We start from the raw sequence: 24,285 nt of genomic DNA, 5'->3' as shown, positions 1-24,285 counted from the left end.
TTTTTTCATGTTTATGAATTTCATACCGAAACTTAATGATTCGTATACAAGAAATACTTGATCTTATTGCTAACCCCAGTCATGCTTTTTTTTTACAAATATGTTCTCATGAATGATCGTGAGAAACTGGAGAGCTGGATAGAAAGAGAGAGAGAGGGAGAGAGAATGAGAGGGGAGTTGTGGACAAAAGGTGAAAGGGTTTTTAAAACCTTTTCACAAACAAGCAGAGGACAACGGGATAAAGAATAAAGGATGAATAGTGTCTGATCAGTAGAGCGCATCTTCTCTATTCACTTTCTTGGGCTGAAGAAATGCATGGTTTAAAACCAAGATCGGGGAAAATTTACGTCAGTCGGGATCGGTGTATAGAAAGGAAGAGACTCATCCCGACCACTCCCTTTTTTTCACTGGAATCGACCCCGTTTTTTGAGCGAGGTTATCCGTTTCCTCCTTCAGAAGTCTTGCCACTTTTTGAGGTTCGGGAAGGGGATATTTTAGGAATCCATTTGTGCGGACATTCTACATCCCTTCTGGCCTTTTAAACTCCTGATTTTTCTTTCAACCCGCCAGGGTCGAAAGATAGTTATCATTTTTTAAGGAAAACGTCGACGAAAATTTTCTAACAAAATGGAGAGAACTGTTCTGTACCTTGCCGTTCTCCTTGGCATACTCAGTATGGCTAAAGCTCAAGGTAAGATACGATTACGTTTGTAGTTATGCCTCATACAACTTTGATAATGGATTGTACAATGATATATAAATTTTCCAGTTTTAAGCTATTTTCCTGAGGTCCTCCACACCGACCATCATGTCCTTTTCAACTTTCATCTAAATACGATTTGCCATGATCGTAAGTAAAAGTTTTACCTTCATGACTACAACAGTTTTCTCGTACCCGGTTGTAATTATTTTGTATACATTTGGCTCAGGTTGCCAAAAGATAATGTTTCCAATAAAATTAACATATTCTAAAGTGATAATCATGATCTTTATGTCATGACCGGTGTTATTGTGGAAAGAATACTGAAGCGTAAATGAAGCTCCATTAGTATGGCCATGTAATTATGCGTGTTCTCAAAATAAGATGTTAACATTAAGTAACATTTCAGTGCTATTATTTCTATGAGAAAATTTCAAATGAACAAATGATTTTCTCATATTTGAAAATGACTCGCACTATTTCTTAAACTACTGAGATAAAAGTAAACTAGAAAACATTACCAATAAGTTTCGATTAACAATCTTATAGTTTACAATTTATCGAGGAGACATTTTAGCAGGTCAATTTTCCAGGCATCATTATAAGGAATTCTGTGGATTTTTCTTTGTACACAATGACACCGGAGGATACAAAATTTCTATTAGAAGGGCCCAAAAAGGGGCACACTTTTCCTCTTAAAAAAATCGATAAGAAAAAAAGGGGGTCATAACTCTTAATTTGTTACATTCATTTTGTGTAAAAAAAAAATACCCAAGGGTTGTCCTTGGATCGACCACTACTGCATTGGGAATACTAAAAAAAATGACTTTTGATGTCTAAAGTAGAAATTAAGGGTGCCTAGGTAAACGTTTGAGGTAGAAAAATACCCAAGTCAATCTACAAATTGTGTAATAGGTGTGAGTGGTTGACATATATTGCTGAGCATCTAAGTCATGTTACCTCAACATTCAAATTATGCATGGAATATCCAGTCTGACAAGTAAAAGGCAATGGTTGTGCAAGAATGGGTTTATGAGAATCGTAAGATTTGTATGAAGGAAAGGGGACATACCAAGATTACATTATCAGCCGATGGTTAAAAAAAAGTATAAACCATACACAATTTTTGCGTATGCATTTGAGTTTAAACCCTCCTTGCTGGTTTCTCCATTCGGGCATGGGTTCTGAAAATGCCTTTATAATTTATAGACGAGTTCGTAGTTACTTCGTGGGCAATTTTGGTCAAATGACCTTTTATTTCTTTCGTTATTATAGCCAAATTTCTAAGCAAGATGTTAAGTAAGCATGCCTTACATAGCAGGATGGAGAAATTGAATACACCAGGTGGCTAGAATAGCACACAAAATAATGAAAGTGCTTATCTAATTGAATGTTAAACCAACTGACCAATATGTTACTTTAGTACCAATGACCTTCTTCTGATCTTGCGCAGAATCATCTGATCTTAATGCCCAGAATGGAACTACATATTTGTTAGACTCCTTTTCCACGTCTTTTTCCACCGGGGAGTGGGTTGAATTTGAGATTGTCCACTGTACTGTCCAAATGGGATCGGTGTGCCTCCCAGTTTTAATTGTACAGATTATAACTCGTGTGGTTAAAATGAAATTTTAAGGCCTGTTTGATTCGATTTACTTTATTGATTCGGCGCTCATACCGCACAGAGTTTATTGATTATAAGAGCATCGACGCTTGATATTTGCGTATGGAGAGAAACGAGAGCTATTCATCTTCAGGCGATAGTTGGATAAAGGACGAGAATTACGTCCTGTAGAGGCCTAATACTGCAGATTAATCTGATTTTGATCACGATCAGTCTGACAAGATGATTATAATCCAAACAAATTTGAAAGTACATCTTGAATTTGCTCTTAATCCTTTTGTATAGCACAAACAGAACATATTAGGGATTTCAAGGTGGGTGTTCGTGTGTGTGGGTGTGGGTGGGTGGGGGGGGGGGGGGGTGACCAGATGATGACCGTAGAAAGTATATCGAATCAAACTGAGAGCAGGGTAGAAAGAAGTGAAGTCCAACTGCAAGAGATGGTACTAAATCTTTACATTTTATTGAGTATGTTTATTTAAAATAGGCGAAAAAGTCTACAGTTTAAGAATGAAAAGATACTCGGCGACAAACGAAGAATAATACGAACATAATATTGCATATCGTTTTATTTTGCTACTCTGCTCTAAAATTAAGGACGGGCTTATTCACTTCTCCCGTAGGCTGCTTTACACAATTCAGGTTGACGGATTATGTCATGGTAGAAATTACATATATAGAAATATAAAGAGGGAGCTCTCGACTTATTGGTAGACTGAGTCAGCTATTTAAGCAAAAGCAAGCCCACTCTGAATGTACCGTTCCGAACAAAGTAAATAAGAATGAAAAAAAACGTCTAAAAATGTTTACTAATTTGACATCTTAACATGTCGATTTGAATTTACTGGCCACTATCTTTATGAGAATAAATAAGATTTTTTTTATAATGTCCTTCATATATTGCACAGGCATGACAGGTAGGACCTGCACTTAAACAGTTACAACTTCTATACGAAAGTGTTTTAAAGAGCTTTGCATTCATTAAGACATTTGGTTATTTCCTTCTTTACAACCTACCTTTACTTCTATACAATTCTTTTATAACAGTCACCGGTTCTATTACGTAATACCTGTCATTTGAAGAAAAAAACTTGTGCTATTGTGTTTGATTTGGAATACTCATTGAGGAAAAGAGGTGGAGGTCTTCACAAACAAGTCATCCCTACCATGTACATTATTGTCATGTGCATTCACAGAACACTGCGAAAAACCATGTATTTTGTATTTTTATGACAAAAGAAGAATTAGGCTCATTATTAATGAAACTATTTGTTTACCCATCGGGACAATACAGAATTATCAATTCTGCCAAATTCTAAATAAAATGTTCGAATGCTGTTTCTGCTTCTTTAAACATGTTCAAACACCTTTAGATGAAAATAGATTATGCTGATAACCACTTTTTGCTATGTTTTTTACACTATAGAAATATTTCCAAGAGACCAACGAAAAATAAACGATTGTAAAGGGTAGTGTGAACATGACGAGCACTTTTAATAAAAGAAGTAAAATTGTAGGCTTCTTTAAATGAAGGAATAATCATATGTACATAACCATTATTTTAGGTTGTAAATGAAGACAAGATTTCAAACCTCTTCTGAAACGTCTATTAGAGGTAGAATGAAACCTTTGGTAAAAGTTGGATTGTGTGAAGGAAGAATTTCAGAATAAGTCATGAGCATTTTAGTGAATGTCAAAGAGTACTAATGCTACGGAGATCCTCCCATTGACAATGCCAGATCTGTGATACCTTCACTGAGCACTGAGCTGGTCACTGTTATTATACAGATCAGTGGTGACGTCACACGTACAACTCTACACTTTGGACACCGAAATATAGCCCCAAAACATGTTTTTTTGCTCATTCTAATAATATGACGCTAATTCATGATATAATGTGAAAATTGTATGACATGTCCTCTAAAAAAAACACACACGCACATGGGGAGCGTTTCATGAAACGAGTTGTAAGACGTTTTTTACCCTACAGTTACCATAGTAACGTTGCTTCTCAGCCAATAAAAATCAAGGAAAGTTGTCAGATCCTGAAAGCAGAATACAACACCGGATTGTGTTTCTCTTTCTTGGTTATTTAATTGGATGTAAGGGCATAAAGCTAGCTTGTTTCCCTCTCCACGTCATATAAGGTAAAGTCTCTTGCATGTTAAAAACGATTCACTTGTCGTTTTTTTAAAACTACATCGTAACACTAGATCATGCCGAAACTATATCCTCTAGCAGTTTTTTTTTTCATTCGAATCAGCTTCTTCAAAAAGCATATATACCATGGCGTAGGTCCATCTAGGCCTATATACTAAACTCGACCAGCAGAAGCAATATTTCACATTGAAAATTTTCATTGTAGATAAGCGTGATTATTCCAGATACGAATGTAACGGTACATTAATTCTTTAAATTGGACTGAGCTTCCTGAGTTCACTTGCAATTCAGTGGACTTTAAACAAAAGAAAGCAACAAGGAGAGGACCCTATTATTCTGAAGAAGAATAGAAGTAAATCTTCTTATGAAAAACAAGAACACAGTAGCATAGACACACCCAAAGAATGGTTTTATGTGAATGAATGCCTTCGAGAATTCTCGACATGACGCTCTCTGTCCTTGTAAAGTTTGAATCGAGTTGTCGTGTTTCGGGGGATCAGTGACTGCATAAAAAAATCATGATTGTTCATGTGTTTCTTAATAAAAAGTGTTTGTCGACGAATAATTTCAGAATACCGACTTCGAATAACATTTCTATGGAGCATATTGAGGGCAAAAATTTAGTCTAAAATCTGCTGACATAATTACACAATCCAAAGAGTTGGTCTTTAAAACTTTATTGGCTTGATAATTGGCGATGTTAATCAATGATTACAAAAATATAAAGATGACGGCTTGGTCAATTTTTATCGTTTATCGACGACAATAAACATATTAAACAGTCTATTCCATAATTATTTCCAATTGTATTTAAAGAGTATAGATGGGGATTAATGTATAAAGAATTCCACGCTGCGGAGGAGCAATGGCCGAGTGAGCTAAGGCGCCTGACAAGACACATGGAAGTCTGCAGTCGATCCCCACCCATGGCACTAATATGCCCTCGAGCTTTTATCCTACATTCAAATAAATGAAAATGTTATAGGCTCCGCATTATCGGTAACTATATGTGCACTTCTTTAAAATAATTTCATGCAGATATTCTCAAAGTTCTTCAACAGGTTCTTCTTGAATAATTAGGTATTAAATGGAACTTATGATAATTCGGGTGACAAACATAGGGCCTACTTCTATTTGATGTTTAAAGACATTGTTTTTAGAGGCCTATTAATCCTCAAATGCCACGTCGTTAATCATAAGCCTATCAAGTATCATTCTTTTGCGAATATCCATTATAATGGAGGAAGTAACCGGGTTAAGTAAGGTAGGCGAACTCAACAAAGTTTTCGTAAGTTCCGTTTTGTATATACGTAATGACCTTTTCAACCATGTCAACGATTCGCGTCTGTTGGCACAGAGATCGATGCCCGCATGTAAAAACTCGTTGATGCAAACTCATCCATTTCAATTGGTCTTGGAAGCTCTATTGTTCAGGTTTTGGGAGAATAGTAAGGCAGGCTGTCACAAATCAGGCCTTCCGATAAAATAGGCGTGGCCAAACATGACCAAACGAGACAATTGGGCTCGAGTGGTCTTCTGTGTAGCTAATCACACGATGACTTTGTTGAGTACAGGGGCCGCAGAACAGTTTTAAAAGTGGGGAAGAGAGGGGGGCTGTTGCACCCACAAATGTAATAACGCCCACAAATGTAATAACGCCCACAAATGTAATAACACTTTACCCACAAATGTAATAACGCCCACAAATGTAATAACACTTTACCCACAAATGTAATAATTTTTGATCGCCCACAAATGTAATAATGACTTTACCCACAAATGTAATAAATTTGAAGGGATTTGTGGCGAATCCGTTCTAAACTAAAATCCTATAGTAATGCGTTCATATAGCACAAAAGTGCAGTCTTTTTTCAGACCGGGTTAATAAAACATCAAAGTACAAGTCCAAAGTTTTTCTTCCAGACCCGGATGTTTCAAAAATTATAATATAGATCCAAAGTCTTTTTTCCAGACCCGGTTGTTTAAAAAATATAATAAAAGTCCAAAGTCTTTTTTTCCAGACCCGGTTGTTTAAAAAAATGTTATGTAAGTCCAAAGTCTTTTTTTCCAGACCGGGTTAATAAAACATCAAAGTACAAGTCCAAAGTCTTTCTTCCAGACCCGGTTGTTTCAAAAATTATAATATAGATCCAAAGTCTTTTTTCCAGACCCAGTTGTTTAAAAAATATGATAAAAGTCCAAAGTCTTTTTTTCAGACCCGGTTGTTTAAAAAAATTGTGATATAAGTCCAAAGTCTTTTTTTCCAGACCCGGTTGTTTAAAAAATTATAATATAAATCCAAAGTCTTTTTTCCAGACCCGGTTGTTTCAAGAATTTTAATAAGTCCAAAGTCTTTTTCCTGACCCAGTTATTTCAAAATTTATAATATAAGTCCAAACTAAGATACGATAATGATATTCCTGTGGAAAAAAATGGGAATCGAGCTTAGTCTTTTCTCCAGACCCAGTTAATTAAAACTGGTGGAATTAATGTCTTTGTTGTTGTTTCAACTTATACGGTGGATATTGTGAATATATGCACTAAGAGTAAATTGAGAATCAAGCGTAGTCTTTTCTCCAGACCCAGTTACCTGATATTTAAACATTATGAATAGCAGTTTAAAAACAGTATAAAGACCCCATAATCTTATCAATGCTGGATATATAGCGTAATCTTTCAGCCCGACCATTTTTTCTTTAAAAAAACGCTAATAGTAAGAATTAAAAAAATCAAAGTTTAAGACCAAACAAACCTTCAACCTAAGAACCTGTTTTAAAAGAGGTTTAGAGTGTTGTCTTTATTCCAGACCTAAACAGTTACGAAAAAAAATCTTCTAACATAAGACCTTATATTCTTATTCTCTTGGAATAACACGAGTTTTTAAACGTACTCTTTCCTCCAGACCCGGCTATTTAAAAAAAAAGTAACTGAAAAAAGTTCGAATCTAAGACCAAATTTCCAAAGCCTTTTCACCCAGTAAAAATATGTCTTTTTTAAATAATACTACTACCCCTACAAAACATTGTAATAACGCGTGGGTAAAGCAGACATCCTTTCTCCAGACTTGGTTACTATTTGAAACATAAAATAGTTTTTACAAATATTCTAAAACGAATACCCAATAATCTAATTACTGTGGAACAACATGAAGACCGATTGTCGAAGATCGACTTTCCTCCAGACACAATTATTTCAGGAATAAAAAATCAATAAAACTCAACCCAAACAACGAATCTAAGAACCAACAATCTTCCAAATTAAGACCATGCATGTAGAAAAGCACACGTTTAGAGCGTTGTCTTTATTCCAGACCCGGTGATTTAAAAATGATTTAAACAATCCTAAAAACAAAAGACTCATATTTTTATTCTTGTGGAATAACACGATTATTATGCTTAGTCTTTCGTCTGGACCCGGTTATTTAAAAGATAAAGAAATATTGAAAAAAATGACAGCTGAGACCAATCTTCAAAATTAAACCCACTTAAAATGCTTGGGCTTAGAGTGTTGTCTTTACCCCTCACCGACGTATATTATAACTTTTGAAACGACCGGGTCTGAAAAAAAGACTTTGGACTTGCATTATAATTTTTGAATTAACCGGGTCTGGAAAAAGACTTTGGACGTATATTATAATTTTGAAACAACCGGGTCTGGTAAAAAGACTTTGGACGTATATTAAAATTTTGAAAAACCGGGTCTGGAAAAAGACTTGGACTTGTACTGTAATATTTCATTAACCGGGTCTGGAAAAAAGACTTTGAACTTTTGTGCTATATGAACGCATTACTATAGGATATTAGTTTAGAACGAATTCGCCAAAAATCACTTCAAATTTATTACATTTGTAGGTAAAGTCATTATTACATTTGTGGGTAAAGTGCATTATTACATTTGTGGGTAAAGTGTTATTACATTTGTGGGCGTTATTACATTTGTGGGTAAAGTGTTATTACATTTGTGGGCGATCAAAAATTATTACATTTGTGGGTAAAGTGTTATTACATTTGTGGGCGTTATTACATTTGTGGGTAAAGTGTTATTACATTTGTGGGCGTTATTACATTTGTGGGCGATTATTACATTTGTGGGTGTAACAGGGGCTGAGCCAAAAGTGGGAAGGGCTGACCATGCAAAAAATCACAATCAGATGATCATTTTTACATTTTTGTACACAGTTTTGGAAAAAAATACAGGAGGGGAGGCGGTGGCTGAAGCCCACCAAGTCCCCCGCCCTGGACCAATCATTTACCTGCATTGACCCATCAGAAGTTAAAGGGATACACCCGGGCTGATGATATTCATATCTAGATATGTAGAGTAAAATTCACAAAGAAAAATGTTGAAAATTTCATCGAGATCGGATAACAAATTAGAAAATTTACTGAATTCTAAAGATTTACATTATTCTGGTGAAACAGTTCTAGACATGTCTTCATGAATATTCATTAGGTGGGCTGATAATGTTACATCCCCGTTTTCCTTCTCATGTTACTACATGTACATGAAATCATATTTTTTTTCATTTTTTCATAAATGTGTAAATGATGTGTCTCCATCATGACGAATTAAGTTTCAGCAAGAAATACCTAATGCCCTTAATCAGCTGTCAATCCGATTGTTTTAGTTCCTAGTAGAATTTTTTTGAAAAAGCCTGATTTCAAATAATAAAATACAAAAAAACAAGTGGGGAAATGATGAATATTCATGAAGACCTATCTATAACTGTTTCACCGGAATAATGCAAATCTTTAAAATTCAACAATTTTGTTAATTTTCCGATTTTGATAAAATTTTGAGCATTTTGCTTTGTGAATTTTACTCCATTTATTGAGATATAAATGTCATCAGCCAGGAGCATCTCTTTAATTGTAAGCCCGAGAGCGATTACAAAGTTCAGCACTGTTTCAGCGTTATTGAATGTGGTTAGAATACCCCCAATTTGACGGACAAATGACTGCACTAAAATTGGGGATAGGCATAATAATAAATAATTATAATCATAAATAATAATGGGAGCACTTTCTCGTGGTAATGAGGACTCAGAAACAAAATACTGGAACCGAGTTGATCAGATGATGAAATAGTAATATCTCTTATTTGTTTAAGTACAGTTTACAGCCAAGTCATCATGATAAGTTAATGAATTTGGCAGTAGAAGTATGATGAAACATGGGAAAGAGGGAAACCTTTTAAATATCTCAGGAGTGCACAAGATGCAAATAGGTTGTAGGTAGTTTTATATATATGTATAACGCTATTTCCAGCCATTTTTTTTTTGGGGGGCGCACTGTATGTAGGATTAAAGATCAGGGGAAAAATACACGGAGGTTGAGCAGGGCCCTGGGAATGATATTTTAATGGGAGGGGGGGGGGTACTGATGTAAATTTGACAAGTAAAAGTAAAAAGAAATCACTAAACACGAAGGTCATGTTGGTCCCGAGAAATTTGACAAGCAAAAAAAAAGTGGGGGGGGGGGCATTTTTCAAATGTTGTGTAACATTTATCAATATCCCACACATACTAGTATTCCAGGGGGTGCTGCAAATGGAGAATAATACACGCAGCATCCCCGTGAAAATATGGGGCTACTTCAGCACCCCTGCTTTCTAGAGCCATGATGTCAGCGATATCTTGAGATCGTGTCCATCATTCTTGTTCGGAAATGTATGAATTTCATAATTCTGCGAGGTACTTGTATGCAAACAAATATCGTTCGTACAAATTATTACCCCAAACCACTTCCCCATGTTTGATAAAATTCTTGTCATTCATAATCCAAATGATAAACGAGAACATCACGCTCCCCTTTCGGCAATTATAGCAATTCGGTGGATTTCCCGGAGGATGCTATGTGTCTCTCCATTGATACAGGGGTTTTTATGGAGCATTTTACGAGTAGTGACTAATATCGAGTGGCTACTGTTATAAGCTAGAGCAAATCCTACCGTCTAATTGACTCGGAGCACATTAAATGATCATCACTGATAAACTTTTCATAAAGTGTAATAATAATGAAGTAAAGATGATAATAATGATAATAATATGATAATGACAAAGTTCCGACATTTAGTCCATATTCTTCCCAAAAGTTATTGTTAGCAAGTTTCTTTCTAAATAGCAGATATATTCATCTTTCATTCATACTATTTTAAATATTTTACTCTCGAATATGATTCCAGAGATGCGAAACCTCTACACCGTTTGACCACATTAGCCTATCACAGGCAAATAATAATTTATATCCGATGGTTTGTTGACAAGCTCACTCAACATTGGATAGAAATTCATCTATCTAATTCGTATTACAATAAAAACATATTTTTTTCAGTTTGTTGTGAGATATGGTCGTTTTATATTTTCAACTTTATGGACTGTTAGATTATTGTTCGGTGTGTGTGTTGTTTAAATATAACCTTACATTTTGAACTCGGACAACTCATCCTAGCTCAATGTACTATTATAAACATTAGACCCTTTTAAGTAGACCTTAGTCCAAAAAGTAAATTGAATTGGTACCCCCTCATCGCATCTTATGTCAAGAATGTTTGGTTTAGGAAAGCATCAACACTCAAAATGAATCAATGTGCAACGAAATGAAGTTTTCCTTAATCCACAATGCAAACAGTTGAAATGTGCAAATGATTCTCCGATATAACAAAAAAGAAAACTCTCAGCGGTATAACATATTACGTAATTTGCAATCATACTCGAGATTAACCAAAATTTGCGAGCGATATGGCACAAGGTTTGACATTAGATTTTTACATGATTCACAATTTTACTGAGTTTTCTTTTCCCATGTTCTCAATGGATATTTTTAATAAGAAAAAAAAAAATATTGCAAAGTCTTTTGAGACAGTATGCCGCAGGCTAAGAATAAAGTCCGTGATTTTGAGGTAAAAACGATGGCGCGATTTATTATGGCAATGCAGGGACAAATATTCTTGGGCACCCGAATTCAGCGGTTGACCGAAATCAATTTCGGCTAAAAAATAGTACCCCAAAAAATTTCCAGGTAGGAAAAAATGCCCTATTTTCAAAATGAAATGTGTCATTTTTCATAGTGAAATGCCATTTTTTAAAGTAAAACATACATTTTAGTATAGATAATCACAATTTTTTTTTTTTGGGGGCCTCGCCCTTCGCACTTGCATCAGTTATTGTTTAGTAAAAGGGATCTGTTCTGTTCATGGTTACAAAAATGCATAGAATGTCTAGATTTCAGGTTGGAATATTACACAATTTTTACTCTCGTTTTGCGCTCGCACCAATTATTGTTTATTAAGATAGTCATAAAATGCATAGAATGACTAGTTTTCTGGTAAGAATATCAAAAAAATTTTCAGCTCGCGCTTCGCATTCGCATTATTCGATTGGTGAGATATGTAGCCCGTATCCTATTCATGAGTCACTAAATGCAGTCTTTAAAAGGTTCAATTTCTTGTTGTTTTCTGGTCATTATATTAAGAATTTCAGCTGGTCGCGCTCGCGTTCTTCGTTATAAGATTCACATCTTTTTTCGTGATTACAAAAAAATGCTGGGAATTTTTACTTTTCGCGGTTACATGAAATTTCCAAAAGTGTGAGCTCGTGATTCGCGCTGGCAACATATCACAAGAATATGACCTTTTCACAGTAATTAGGTCTATAATTGACCAAAAAGCGAAGTTTGCAGCTTCAGAATTGATTTTTTTTCCATAGATCTTAAATATCAATCAGAAATCACTTTTAAAAAAAGAGGGAAAAAAAATTATTCAACTTCATTACTACAAAACACAGATGATAATCTAATAGTGAAAATATAACTTTGCACCAAAATGCCCTTTTTGGCATGGCATATAAGGTCCCTTTTTGGCTTTGCCCCCCCTAACGAAAATACGTTCCATCGCCCCTGCCTGAATTCAAGGTGCTATATTGAGAGAAGGCCTACTTTGAAATGAATTTAGGCTACCTTAAATTATAAAAATGTGTTAAACTGGGCGCGATTTAAACACCCTAACTCTCATACTTTCACTGTGAAAAAGTGGCCCCAATGAAATTAGCATACTGCATGTACGATATAGACCCCCCCCCCCCTCTACCCCATCAACGGAAGCTTGATGTTTTGAAGAAATTTGATAAATTATTCTCATATACAGCCCATAATTGGTAGACGAGATGGATGTCTCGTTGATATGATACGAGTCAAGACTCAGGCCAGGACTCGGTGAATATGGGACCTAAAATTTATTCACTATTGCGTCATTTACCCGGATCATTCTACTCATATCGTGTAATAAAATGAGTAAACTTTTACAAAAAGACCCTCACCCCCCCCCAGACCCCGTCCCTAATTGCCTCTCTCCAACCGATGTCCACTGGTGCGAATGTCCATGCAGTGGAGCAACAGGTGGGCGTGGCACGGACTCTCTCGGAAATGGGCTGTCGGGTATCCATGGATGAGCTCTGAGCTGAGGCAAAGGTGTTCCGGTTAAGTCAACAAAGTTGACGGAGTAAGCGAGATCGCGAGGGAGGGAGAGAGAGAAAAAAAAAAAAAGGCAGACGATCGACCTCCACATGAACGATCGATTAATGAAGGTGGTATTGGACCTTAATGATGATAACAAGTCTTTCCGAAAAACTGGTGTGATCATTTATAACCAACATTTTCAATATCTTTTCATCCCCAGATACTACACCACCAGTCGTAATCAACTGCCCGCCGAACCAGAACACACGGGTCGACAATCTTGGAGACACTGGGGTGGTAACGTGGACCCCGCCGACTGCTACGGATGACAGCGGAGACGCTGTCACCACCACCCAGTCCCACTTTCCTGGCACCGCCTTCCCCGTGGGATTCACGGCTGTTACCTATGTTTTCCGCGATAGTTCGAATAATCCGGCTGTGTGCAGCTTTGTTGTGAGCGTTGGATGTAAGTACAGTATCCCAACTTCATGTTTGTAAAATAATGGATTTATGAATATAAAATCTGCAACAAGGTACACTACATGTACAGACTCACTTCACACACAGGCCATGCTAATTGCTATTACATAATTTTCTCATCTTTGAATTTGAAATGAGAATGAAAAAGAAATTAAGAACAATCAATAATATGGAATCATATGGAATATAGGGAAGAGAGATAAATAGAGATATGATTATGAAGCTTGTTCACAAAGAGGATCATCATACATGAAAAATGAATATTTCAACAGAAAATAATGATTAGGCTTTTATCATTGTTTATACAGCACCTACATCTAGTTCTAGAAATAATATATTTTGAGGCAGGATTATGGGGGGGGGGGGATATGACCCACCAGAGGGTATTGAGGAAATAGTTGGCCTCGGTCTAATTGGAAACCGTACCCAGGAATTTCCAGACTAGTGATACATCAATTTGATTTTGTTTTTATTTTGTTCTATATTTTTTAATTTTGTTATGTTTACAAAATTATAATAATACTTGCATTTATATAGTGCTTATTCATACATTGGTTTCTAAGTGCTTTACATTGTAATTATTATTACCCCGGTCATAGGGTCCATCACACTTCCACAAATAAAGTGCCCATCTCCACTCCCTGGAGAGTATCCTGGCCAGGCAATCGCTTATCTGTGCACATGTGCCAATCACTTTAACGTTCACATCCTACCGGGTACCCATGTAACACCTGGATCGAGAGTGGCAAAGTGTGGATTAACGCCTTGCCAAAGGACACTAGGCTGCATTGGGTCACACGGCCCTCTGATTACATGGCGAGAGTCAGAACCTCTACACCACACCGCTTCCACGAAATAGTGTCATTTACAGTTACAAAATATGTTAATATAACTTGAATTTAAACTTAGTTGCACCATAGAGATGAATTGTTAAACAAGTCATGTGCATGAAAGGAATAGAAAATTAATGATCATGACAGAGTGACTGACTTTTTTTCATGATTTACTCTTAGTGAATGGAGACAACAATCCTCCAGTCATCAGTGACTGTCCGACATCCTTTACCATCTTTGTGGCAACCAGTAATTCGATTGGAACACCAACATGGACAGCCCCCTCGGCCAGCGATGAAACGGGACAGACCCAGTTCACAACGAACCTGTCGCCCCTGACTGCTCTCTCTGTAGGAACCTACCCTGTCACATATACATTTGAAGATCCGTCTGGCAACTCAGACACCTGTGAATTTGAAGTGACGATTGCTGGTAAGCAGGGATGCAGTTAGATATGTGTCTAAATTAGGAGGAAGGTCTAAAATCATTCTAAAACATGTTTTACAGCGGTCTAAAATCATTCTAAAACATGTTTTACAGCGATCTAAAATCATTCTAAAACATGTTTTACAGCGCATTGTATTGATAACAAAATGTTTTTATTGACCCCAAAGTTTAGTGTCAGTTTTAAGAAGATGAGGTGATACGATTGCATGGATATAGAGCATAAAGTTGCACATAATAACCACCATGTGTGCTTTTAAACTGTCAAGCCATTGGTGAATCTCATTAGTGATTACTATGAAAATGAGAATAAGGTCAAATATTAACTAAATTTTTGAATATCTGTACAGGTGATTTGACCACATGAAAGCAGGGCAGAAATGTGTCATAATTTGATAGAGACAGTTGATTTTGTGAGATAGACTGTGGAATTGATTTGAGGCTTAATATATATACAGTATATGCCTACATCCTACGAATTGACTAATTTGAAAACATTAATTGCCTGGCTCTTTCAGTTGGAACACCAGATGTGACTGATCCCGTCCTGATCAGCTGCCCACAAAACATTGCAGTTGGCAACAATGGTCAGAACTTTGTATTGGTGACCTGGGATGCACCCAGTGCTCTTGATGATTCTGGCGTGGTGAATCAGCTCTCGGGGCCTGCAACAACCTCACAGTTTTATCAAGCTGGCTCCACCAACACCATCAGCTACGTCTTATACGACCCTTCAGGAAACAGTGTGACTTGCTCATTTACAGTGACTGTTGCTCGTGAGTTTAAATACCCCTCCCCAATACATCAATTCAGCCAATTTGTCCCCACCTTTATGAGTTCTAGAATCTAGAATTGATACAGATTATGTTGTGTGTCATGTGATTGTTTTCGTTTCCTCATTGTTCTTGTATATTGTACCAAACAACTATTGTACCTGTACCTGTCATGTACCTGTCATGTAATGTTCTTTCTTCTGGTCTCTATGAACTACATTCTGCTTTTGTAAGCACCTTTTTCTTGATAATGACGTAGCTTTGGTCTATATATTTCTTGGTATTAGTTTTGTTTTGTCCTGTGTCAGTTATATAGAATCTGTGTGTTGTACTTTTAACTTTATCAGTGACATGTACTATTTTACTCTCCGAATCTCTGTTTATCCCTAACTTATTGTAATAATCATTTCCCGCTAACTCATCAGCAATTGGTAGCTCTTCAACTGGACCTGTTATTACTGGCTGCCCAGAGGATGTGAATCTCCAAGTTCCCTCTGCAACGATAGAGTCTGTCTCTATTTCGTGGGAAGAGCCCACAGTCACGGAGGAGTCCGGACCTGTCACATCCTCCTCCACCCATCAGCCGGGTGAGGCATTCGATGTTGATACCTCAACGATCGTTGCCTACGTATTTACCGATGAGGCCAACAACAATGCAACTTGTTCTTTTGTCGTTACCCTAACCTCTCCTGGTATGTGTTTTAACACCTTGGTTGGGAGCATTTCTTGACACAGATTGTCAGTGATTTTCACAGTCTGTTTGCACCTTTGCATTGCCATGTGATTGACTCAGAGGAACTTTGCCAGTGACTGACAATCACTGACAAGACACTTCATGAAATACTCCCCTTGTTTTGTCATTCATTCTTATGTCCATTCAATTTCCAAAACTGACATGTTTCCCTATTGATTACCCAATTGTACAGTACAACTTCGCTGTAATTTAGTAACTGTCCTGTTATGTACATTGTAACACGTATTTAATTGAATGTCTCCTTATTATCTGTATTGTATCAACTCTGTAAACCTAATCTATATCATATATGCAGCAATCTTATACCTCATTAACAAAAAATTGAATTTGTGTTCATGTTTCACAAATTGTGTTAATATACTCTGTAAATATATGTAATACTAATTTTATGTTATTTCTCATCATCAAACATTTCTAATGTGCCATCGGATCTGTTTTATGTACACATTTAATGGTTTTCTTCAGCTTCAAACCTTGACAATACTGATCCCGTAATCGTTGGATGTCCGTCTGACATTGTGGTTGATGCCGTGTTTGGATCCAGTGATGTCTCTGTCACCTGGACGGAGCCGTCTGCTACCGATGACTCTGGGTCTGTAAGCTCCACTCAATCTGCCAACCCTGGGGACTCTTTTCCTTTTGGGTCAACTGAGGTTGAATATGTATTCAGCGATTCATCAGGAAACATGGCAACATGCACTTTCAATGTCATTGTGTCTGGTATGTGTATTAAAAAATCTGTGTGAAGCATGTCATATGATTTATTTTCATGATGAATCAATTCAATTTGATTTTTTTAAAACTTATATTGGGAAATTTTTTGTTTTTAAATTCCTAAATTTTGAAATACATTCCCACTCCCACACTTGAACATTTCTTCATATGCATATTTGAAATATGTGATGTCAGGAACAACCAAATACAATTTACAAGGAATGGCATATATTTTCGGTGATCTTTCGGGGGGGGGAGTGGATGGGGCTTATTATGGATTACACATCTAAATGTGTAATCCATTGCTTCAATATAAATCTCTGCAATATTTTTTTGGGGGAAAATGAAGGTGTGCCATTTTCTACAGTGGTAGAATTGACTGCACATTGTAACCTGTTCACCACACTTTTTGTCCAGGTTGCACAATATCATATTTCAGAAATTCTATGGTTGGTCACCATTTTGCATCATATTTCTACATAAGCTCATTTCCCGCTGCAGCACTCATGTCTTTTGGCAATGCGAATATTTACATTAACATCTCTCCCTACTATTAATGGATACCTGGGGGTGTTTCATGAAAGTTATCAGCACTGACTAAATTGTCAATGCTGACAATTTCAGTGAAATCCTTGGTTTTCATTGGCGATGAGGCACTTGCCTCTGACTGTTACTATGGTAACTGTCGGAGAAAGCCATGCAACTTGTCAGTGCTGACAACTTTCATGAAACGCTCCCCAGGTATAAACAAATTACTTGGGTAGCAATGCTATAGCTGGGCAAATAGTACGCAGCACTAATTAAACTTTTGTCAATATATAAAAGTTGCAGTATATTATTATTTTGTTTAAGTAGTAAAAAATACAAACTAACAAAATCTATTAACCTGTGTCCACTAGCTATTCCTGATGAGTTTGCCCCAATGGTCACTGGCTGTCCATCTGACTTCACTGTGGATGCAGTTGTTGGTTCCAGCAATATCACCGTGACCTGGACTGAGCCCGTAGCCACCGATAATTCGGGGTCAGTCACAGTGACCCAGAATGCCCTTCCAGGAGACACCTTTCCATTTGGATCTACTAACATTGTATATACCTTCACTGATATGTCTGGGAACACTGCTTCATGTTCTTTTATTGTAATCGTCTCTGGTATGTCCTGTTGGTATGTCTGTTGCATGTACTAAAAATGTTTATTAAGTTACCAAAAGATAATGAGAAAATTCAATTTATGTATTTGAAGTTTACTTAAACTAGACAAAAATATTGGGTTGATATGTACAGTTTTACAACAATTTTCAATAATTTCAACAGCCAAAGAGATGTCAAGAGTTGTTTAATTGACATTGACATCGGCCACAATTTGCCATAATATTCCAAATTGGAAGATGATTCCATGACGGAGAAGCAAGGAAAAAATGTAACAAAAATCATTCTTAGATATTAAAGAAGATGTTTATTTTTTATTTCATATAGTAGGATGGTAGAAAGGTCAAACAGATACAGAGTGAATATGCATGAAAAAACATGACTATATTTGAATTGATACATTTAGCCATCTAGAGTTATGAAAATGATATCAGACCTTGTCTAATCTTTTTATTCGTACATTGTGTTCTTCTGTTATGTTATGTTCTATGTGCTGAACCTATTTCTCTTATGAATGTGGATATATCTTTCTCATTATACCCACCTGTTATTTAACTCTACTATATTAACCCTTCCAAATGGGCTTGCACCTGTAATCATGGGGTGTCCATCCAACATCAGCATTGATGCTGTTTTCGGTTCCAGCATCAAAGACTGTTTTTTGGACTAGAGCCTTTGGCAACCGATAACTCTGGTTCGGTAGCTGCATCACAAAATGCCTTTCCTGGACACACCTTTTCGTTTGGATCCACTAACCTATACACTTTCACTGATTTGTCGGGAAATAGGGCTATATGGGCAGTTCCAGCTTTACGGTCATTACATTCAGACATTTTTCTCAACTTTTGGGGCTTATTTCTAGAAACCATCTTTATCATTCTGAACCTATTTGCCGTAATATTACATAGGTCACCCTAAAGTATTAAATTAAAATTTGAATTAGTCTAGTTTTCGTTTGGTAGTTATCACATATAATGCTTGCTGTTACAGACATTACATTTTTGAACATGACTGTTCACCTACCAATGCATTTGTCAAAAAACTTTGTGAGCTTAAGCATGAAGTGAAGCCAAATTTCTTCTCAAATGGGTACTGGGGACCTGTTTTAGTTGTCAGGTAATTAGATACAATAGATTCAGTATATTCCATACAGGACCATAAATGTTGTATTACCGACATTACATTTATAACGTTAGGGACATTACACCTCGGACCACTTTTTAGGTCCCTATAATTGTACCGGTACTTAAAAGCATATGATAACTAATGTCGAGCTGAAAGTAGTCATTTTTAGTCCTTTCTCAACTATAAACTATCGGTACTATGAATTAATTCAGAAGAGCTGTTTATTTTGAAATAACGAGACTCAAAAATTGTGCATTTTTCAAAAAAAACGAGAAAAATTTGCAAGAAAATGTTATTTTTTAAGAGTATGTCTAAATATACTTTCAATGTGTTCAAATACCACTCAAAGCATAGAGTTCGATGAGGTCTGATGTATGATGATAAATTTATCACTAGCCCATATATTTTTGGAATTATTACAGATTTTATGATTTTAAGCTCGGATGACATTTTTTGTGGAATTGCCCATATGTACATTTGCAATGGTTGTTTCTTGCATGTTAACTCCCTTCCCCTTCATCACCAGTGCATGTACCTGTACTGACAGTATCAATTTACAAAAGCACTCTTCATTATCACTTCATAAAAATAGCAATGTACCAATAAAAAAATGCAATATATACATCTGAGTTGTTTCAAACATTTGTATAAAAAAACCCTCTTGAAAGGATGTGTGAAGTGTTAAATTTAGTCTCTTTTCATGTTCATTTTGACATTGTGTGTGTGGAACTTTGACTTCTCAGCTTTGTTAATTGCATGTACTTTCTCTACAGTGTATCTATCCATAGTACCTTGTAAAATCTATTTTGTCATAACACATGCCATCCAGCCATTGCAGACATTCAAGATCCTGTTATCACCGACTGTCCCATCGATGTCATCTTGATGACTCCCAGTGGCGTCACCGATGTCAGTGTTGTCTGGACCGAACCGATAGCTACCGATGACTCGGGGTCTGTTGCCCTGGTGGCATCACATTCTCCTGGCGATGTTTTCCCAGTTGGTTTAACCACTGTAATCTATACCTTTTCTGATGCCTCTGGAAATTCTGCAACCTGTTCTTTTAATGTGACTATCACTAGTGTCGGTATGTTTCATCTAACAAATGGTTATTTATATCACTGTTAAAACAGTTTATTCCTAACAATTATAGAAACTTGACATTTGAGCCTAGTGTGCCTTGATAAAACTCAACTGTTAACAACAATTGTCTGCTAATTTTATTGCATTTTACAGGTACATATCTAATATTACTCATTGTTCATTGCTATAATATTGACAATGTTATCCTTTTTACCTTTGAAATCATATTGTTTTCAATTTGTTTTGGTAGTCCCTCTGTACGTGTTTTCTTAAATTCCAAATTCTAGTATCAGTGTCCATCAACTTACTTGTGTGTATGTTTTCTTTACACTTTTGTATTGTAGCCCTAGGCCTGTCAACCGGTCATTGTGAATAATGTTTCCTTATATATCATGTATAAGTGTGCTTCATTTTGTGTTCGTTTATGTTTGCTTTTTTATTCATATTAACATTTAAAACAAATCTGTGTACATATTCTCTTTGATGTTCTTCCAAAACTTTCTATGATACCTTTTGGTGTACGGGATAAGATGGTGGTGGTGATACTTCCAGACCTGTAATCTCTGGGTGCCCCGAAGACATCATTCTAGAGATCCCTTCAGCCTCCATAACGACCATTGCAGTCTCATGGTCGGAACCTACAGCCACGGATGACTCGGGATCCGTCCAGACTGCATCATCTCATCAACCTGGTGATGCATTTGCTGTTGGCACGACAACTTTGGTCACATATACCTTTAGTGACGATGCTGGAAACACTGCTGATTGTTCTTTCAATATAATAATATCCTCTTCTGGTATGTTTTACTAACCACAGTTCTCTGCTATTTATTGTTCTGTTGTATTGTATTAGTATGTTTTTTGGTTCCATAGGTGTAACTTTGTATATGTTTTGGATTTTTCAGTAGCGACTGAAGATCTTTGTTCAAGTTCAAATGTTTATTTTCTTCCAATTTAACAATTTGTGATGTGTACAACTGTCAATATGTTTTGATACATGTCTGAAATAAATCAAAACTATGTTCGTCCCATAAAGTTTGAAATCACATGTACAATACTTGTTTTATGTTATTGGTTAACCTTGAGGGTACAATAGAAATGCCGCATCTACAAAATGTTTCATCTAGTCAATTAATTCATTTTTAAGACTGTAATTCATATATCCATTGATTTAATAAAATAATGGAATTATTATTATTCCTTGAAAAAGTAGGAAAAAATTTGCGAAGTCCTTCTCTAAAAGTGTGCAAAGTTGCAAACACTGGATTGTTCCACAACTCAAAGTTTTGCTCTAGAAAGAGGCATGAACCTTGAAAAAAGTGGGTGCGGCTTTATCGAGGTTTTAGAAATCAACAAGCAGTAAAAAAAAGCAACAGTAAGACAGGTAGAGAAAAACTGGAAGCGGATGTGAACATGTATTTTGCCTGCTTTCAACATTCACTCTATTGCAATCTTATGATGTTATGATTTGTTTCTGCACGCAGCTATCACTGACAATGTTGACCCTGTCATCAGTGGGTGTCCTGATGATATCAATATTGATATCCCAATTGGTTCAACTGGAGTTGCTGTCACATGGACTGAGCCAACAGCTACAGATAACTCTGGCGTAGTCCCAACTTTCACCTCTACTAGTTCTCCTGGAGATACTTTTGGTATTGGCGCAACCCAAGTTAGCTATACATTCACTGATGGATCAGGAAATAATGCATTCTGTATATTTACTGTGACTGTATCAGGTAAGTTACTATTTATAATCACAAATCTTTTACGTATTGAAGTCACTTATTTTGAAATCTGAAGATTTTTTCACAATTATTTATTGTCATTTAGTTCAATAATCATATTTCTTTTCTTATAAAGTCATTTATACTTTGTTAATGAGAATGTTTCCTTTGTCTTTTACTCTATTTTTTTTTCATTGTGTCATCTACCATTGTATGTTGTGACATTCCTAGTTTATTCCAAAACTGCTTGGTCATTCATGTAATTCATAGTCAAATTCTAATTTTTTGTGGTTTGGTTTTTCTAATCTTGTTCATTTTTTTCTTAACAAAATCCATTTTAAGCCACCACTGACAATGTTGACCCTGTCATCACTGGGTGTCCTGATAACATCAACATTGCTATCCCAATTGGTTCAAGTGGAGTTGCTGTCACATGGACTGAGCCAACAGCTACAGATAACTCTGGCGTTGTCCCAACTTTCACCTCTACTAGTTCTCCTGGAGATACTTTTGGTGTTGGCACAACCCAAGTTAGCTATACATTCACTGATGGATCAGGAAATAATGCATTCTGTGTATTTACTGTGACTGTATCTGGTGAGTGTTATATGATTTATTTGTTTGAGTTTATTTTGTATTGCCCTATCATTTTTTATAATGTGCATGAATATCTTGTCATGTGCAATTTTGTGGCTTGGTGTATTCCTTGATTATAAACAATTATTATTTTCTAAATGTTTCAGAGTTTACAGTGTTTACTTGAAAATAAAATTGCCATTTCCATTTGTGCATTTCATATTGCATGTATCACCAATATTTATTATGATGAGAGGTCAACTGTGTCAACAACTTTTTTCTAGATCAATGTTGATAGCATGCAATGCATGACTGACAATTTGAGAAGTAAAAAATTAAAGAAATATTTATCTGAACAATTGAAGAATAGATATGTACAAGTGATCAGATCTCAGAACACTGAAATGCCATAATTAGTTGTCTAAAAGTTTTAAAATAGAAGATGTTGATCAATGTATGGTGTTGAACTTTTGCTGTCGACCAATCCTCATGGTTTGCTTCAATGAATAGCACAAAATTTGAGCGCATGTATTATGAAATGCACAAATTGTTAGACTTTCTCCTTCTGTTCTATTATTCATATTATCTTGCTATCGGGCAGCAATGATGTTACTGACTTTATAATTACAGACCCTCCTTTAGCTTGATAATGACTATTTTATTTGGTTTAATTTAGGTTTTGTAACACAGAATGCAAGCTAGTGTCCAAATCTATAGACAGTTTTTTTATCTATTGTTTCCTGACATCATCGATTCCTGTACATGTATTCTGTTATCTATATTAATCTTAGCCACCACTGACAATGTTGACCCTGTAATCACTGGGTGTCCCGATAACATCAACATTGCTATCCCAATTGGTTCAACTGGAGTTGCTGTCACATGGACTGAGCCGACAGCTACAGATAACTCTGGCGTTGTCCCAACTTTCACCTCTACTAGTTCTCCTGGAGATACTTTTGGTGTTGGCACAACCCAAGTTAGCTATACATTCACTGATGGATCAGGAAATAATGCATTCTGTATATTTACTGTATCTGTATCTGGTGAGTGGGTAACAATTTATTGGACTTGTCTTCATTTCTTCCTTTCAGAAGAGTTTCAGCTAGTGGTGCATGCAAGTTTCTATGGCTTTTCGTGTATATTTGATTGATATTGGAATTTCATCTATTTGGGGGTTGGGGCTTTTGAATACTTTAAAAAATCACTATATTGTTGAATGAATATTTGTAATGACATTTTCCTTATTCTACAAAGTATAGTTGTCTTTAAAGTTTTATGAATTTTTATCAGTCTTTATTTCAACTATGATTTTCCCCCAATGCCATCAACTCCTGTACATGTATTCTGTTATCTATATTAATCTTAGCCACCACTGACAATGTTGACCCTGTCATCACTGGTTGTCCTGATAACATCAATATTGCTATCCCAATTGGTTCAACTGGAGTTGCTGTCACATGGACTGAGCCAACAGCTACAGATAACTCTGGCGTAGTCCCAACTTTCACCTCAACTAGTTCTCCTGGAGATACTTTTGGTGTTGGCACAACCCAAGTTAGCTATACATTCACTGATGGATCGGGAAATAATGCATTCTGTATATTTACTGTATCTGTATCTGGTGAGTGGGTGACCATCATACATATACTTATTTCTACCATTCAGGAGATAGTTAGCTAGTGGTGCAT

General features: G+C 36.2%; 1 protein-coding gene across 43 annotated transcripts in view; it reads left to right on the top strand.

Annotated features, from left to right (window-relative positions):
* The first annotated feature begins 339 nt into the window (after nucleotides 1-339).
* The window catches only part of LOC121407315 (mucin-17-like), an 88,402-nt gene continuing 64,456 nt past the window's right edge, over nucleotides 340-24,285 (top strand). For 21 of the 43 annotated variants that reach the window (XM_041598334.1, XM_041598320.1, XM_041598339.1 and 18 more), the window contains exons 1-12: nucleotides 340-691; nucleotides 13,158-13,403; nucleotides 14,431-14,682; nucleotides 15,213-15,470; nucleotides 15,893-16,159; nucleotides 16,687-16,941; nucleotides 20,038-20,295; nucleotides 20,822-21,088; nucleotides 21,776-22,030; nucleotides 22,361-22,615; nucleotides 23,386-23,640; nucleotides 23,964-24,218. In XM_041598334.1, coding sequence (XP_041454268.1) covers nucleotides 628-691; nucleotides 13,158-13,403; nucleotides 14,431-14,682; nucleotides 15,213-15,470; nucleotides 15,893-16,159; nucleotides 16,687-16,941; nucleotides 20,038-20,295; nucleotides 20,822-21,088; nucleotides 21,776-22,030; nucleotides 22,361-22,615; nucleotides 23,386-23,640; nucleotides 23,964-24,218 — 2,887 coding nt within the window. In that variant the 5' untranslated portion in view covers nucleotides 340-627. Of the gene's footprint in view, nucleotides 692-13,157; nucleotides 13,404-14,430; nucleotides 14,683-15,212; nucleotides 15,471-15,892; nucleotides 16,160-16,686; nucleotides 16,942-17,842; nucleotides 18,087-20,037; nucleotides 20,296-20,821; nucleotides 21,089-21,775; nucleotides 22,031-22,360; nucleotides 22,616-23,385; nucleotides 23,641-23,963; nucleotides 24,219-24,285 lie in introns of those variants that run through there. The other 22 variants (XM_041598349.1, XM_041598347.1, XM_041598346.1 and 19 more) reach the window with 9 other exon arrangements.

This window comes from Lytechinus variegatus, chromosome 2, assembly GCF_018143015.1.
Source record: "Lytechinus variegatus isolate NC3 chromosome 2, Lvar_3.0, whole genome shotgun sequence".
Classification (NCBI taxonomy): domain Eukaryota; kingdom Metazoa; phylum Echinodermata; class Echinoidea; order Temnopleuroida; family Toxopneustidae; genus Lytechinus; species Lytechinus variegatus.
The sequence above is the reverse complement of the archived record's forward strand: the minus strand, read 5'-3'. Positions and strand labels throughout refer to the sequence as shown.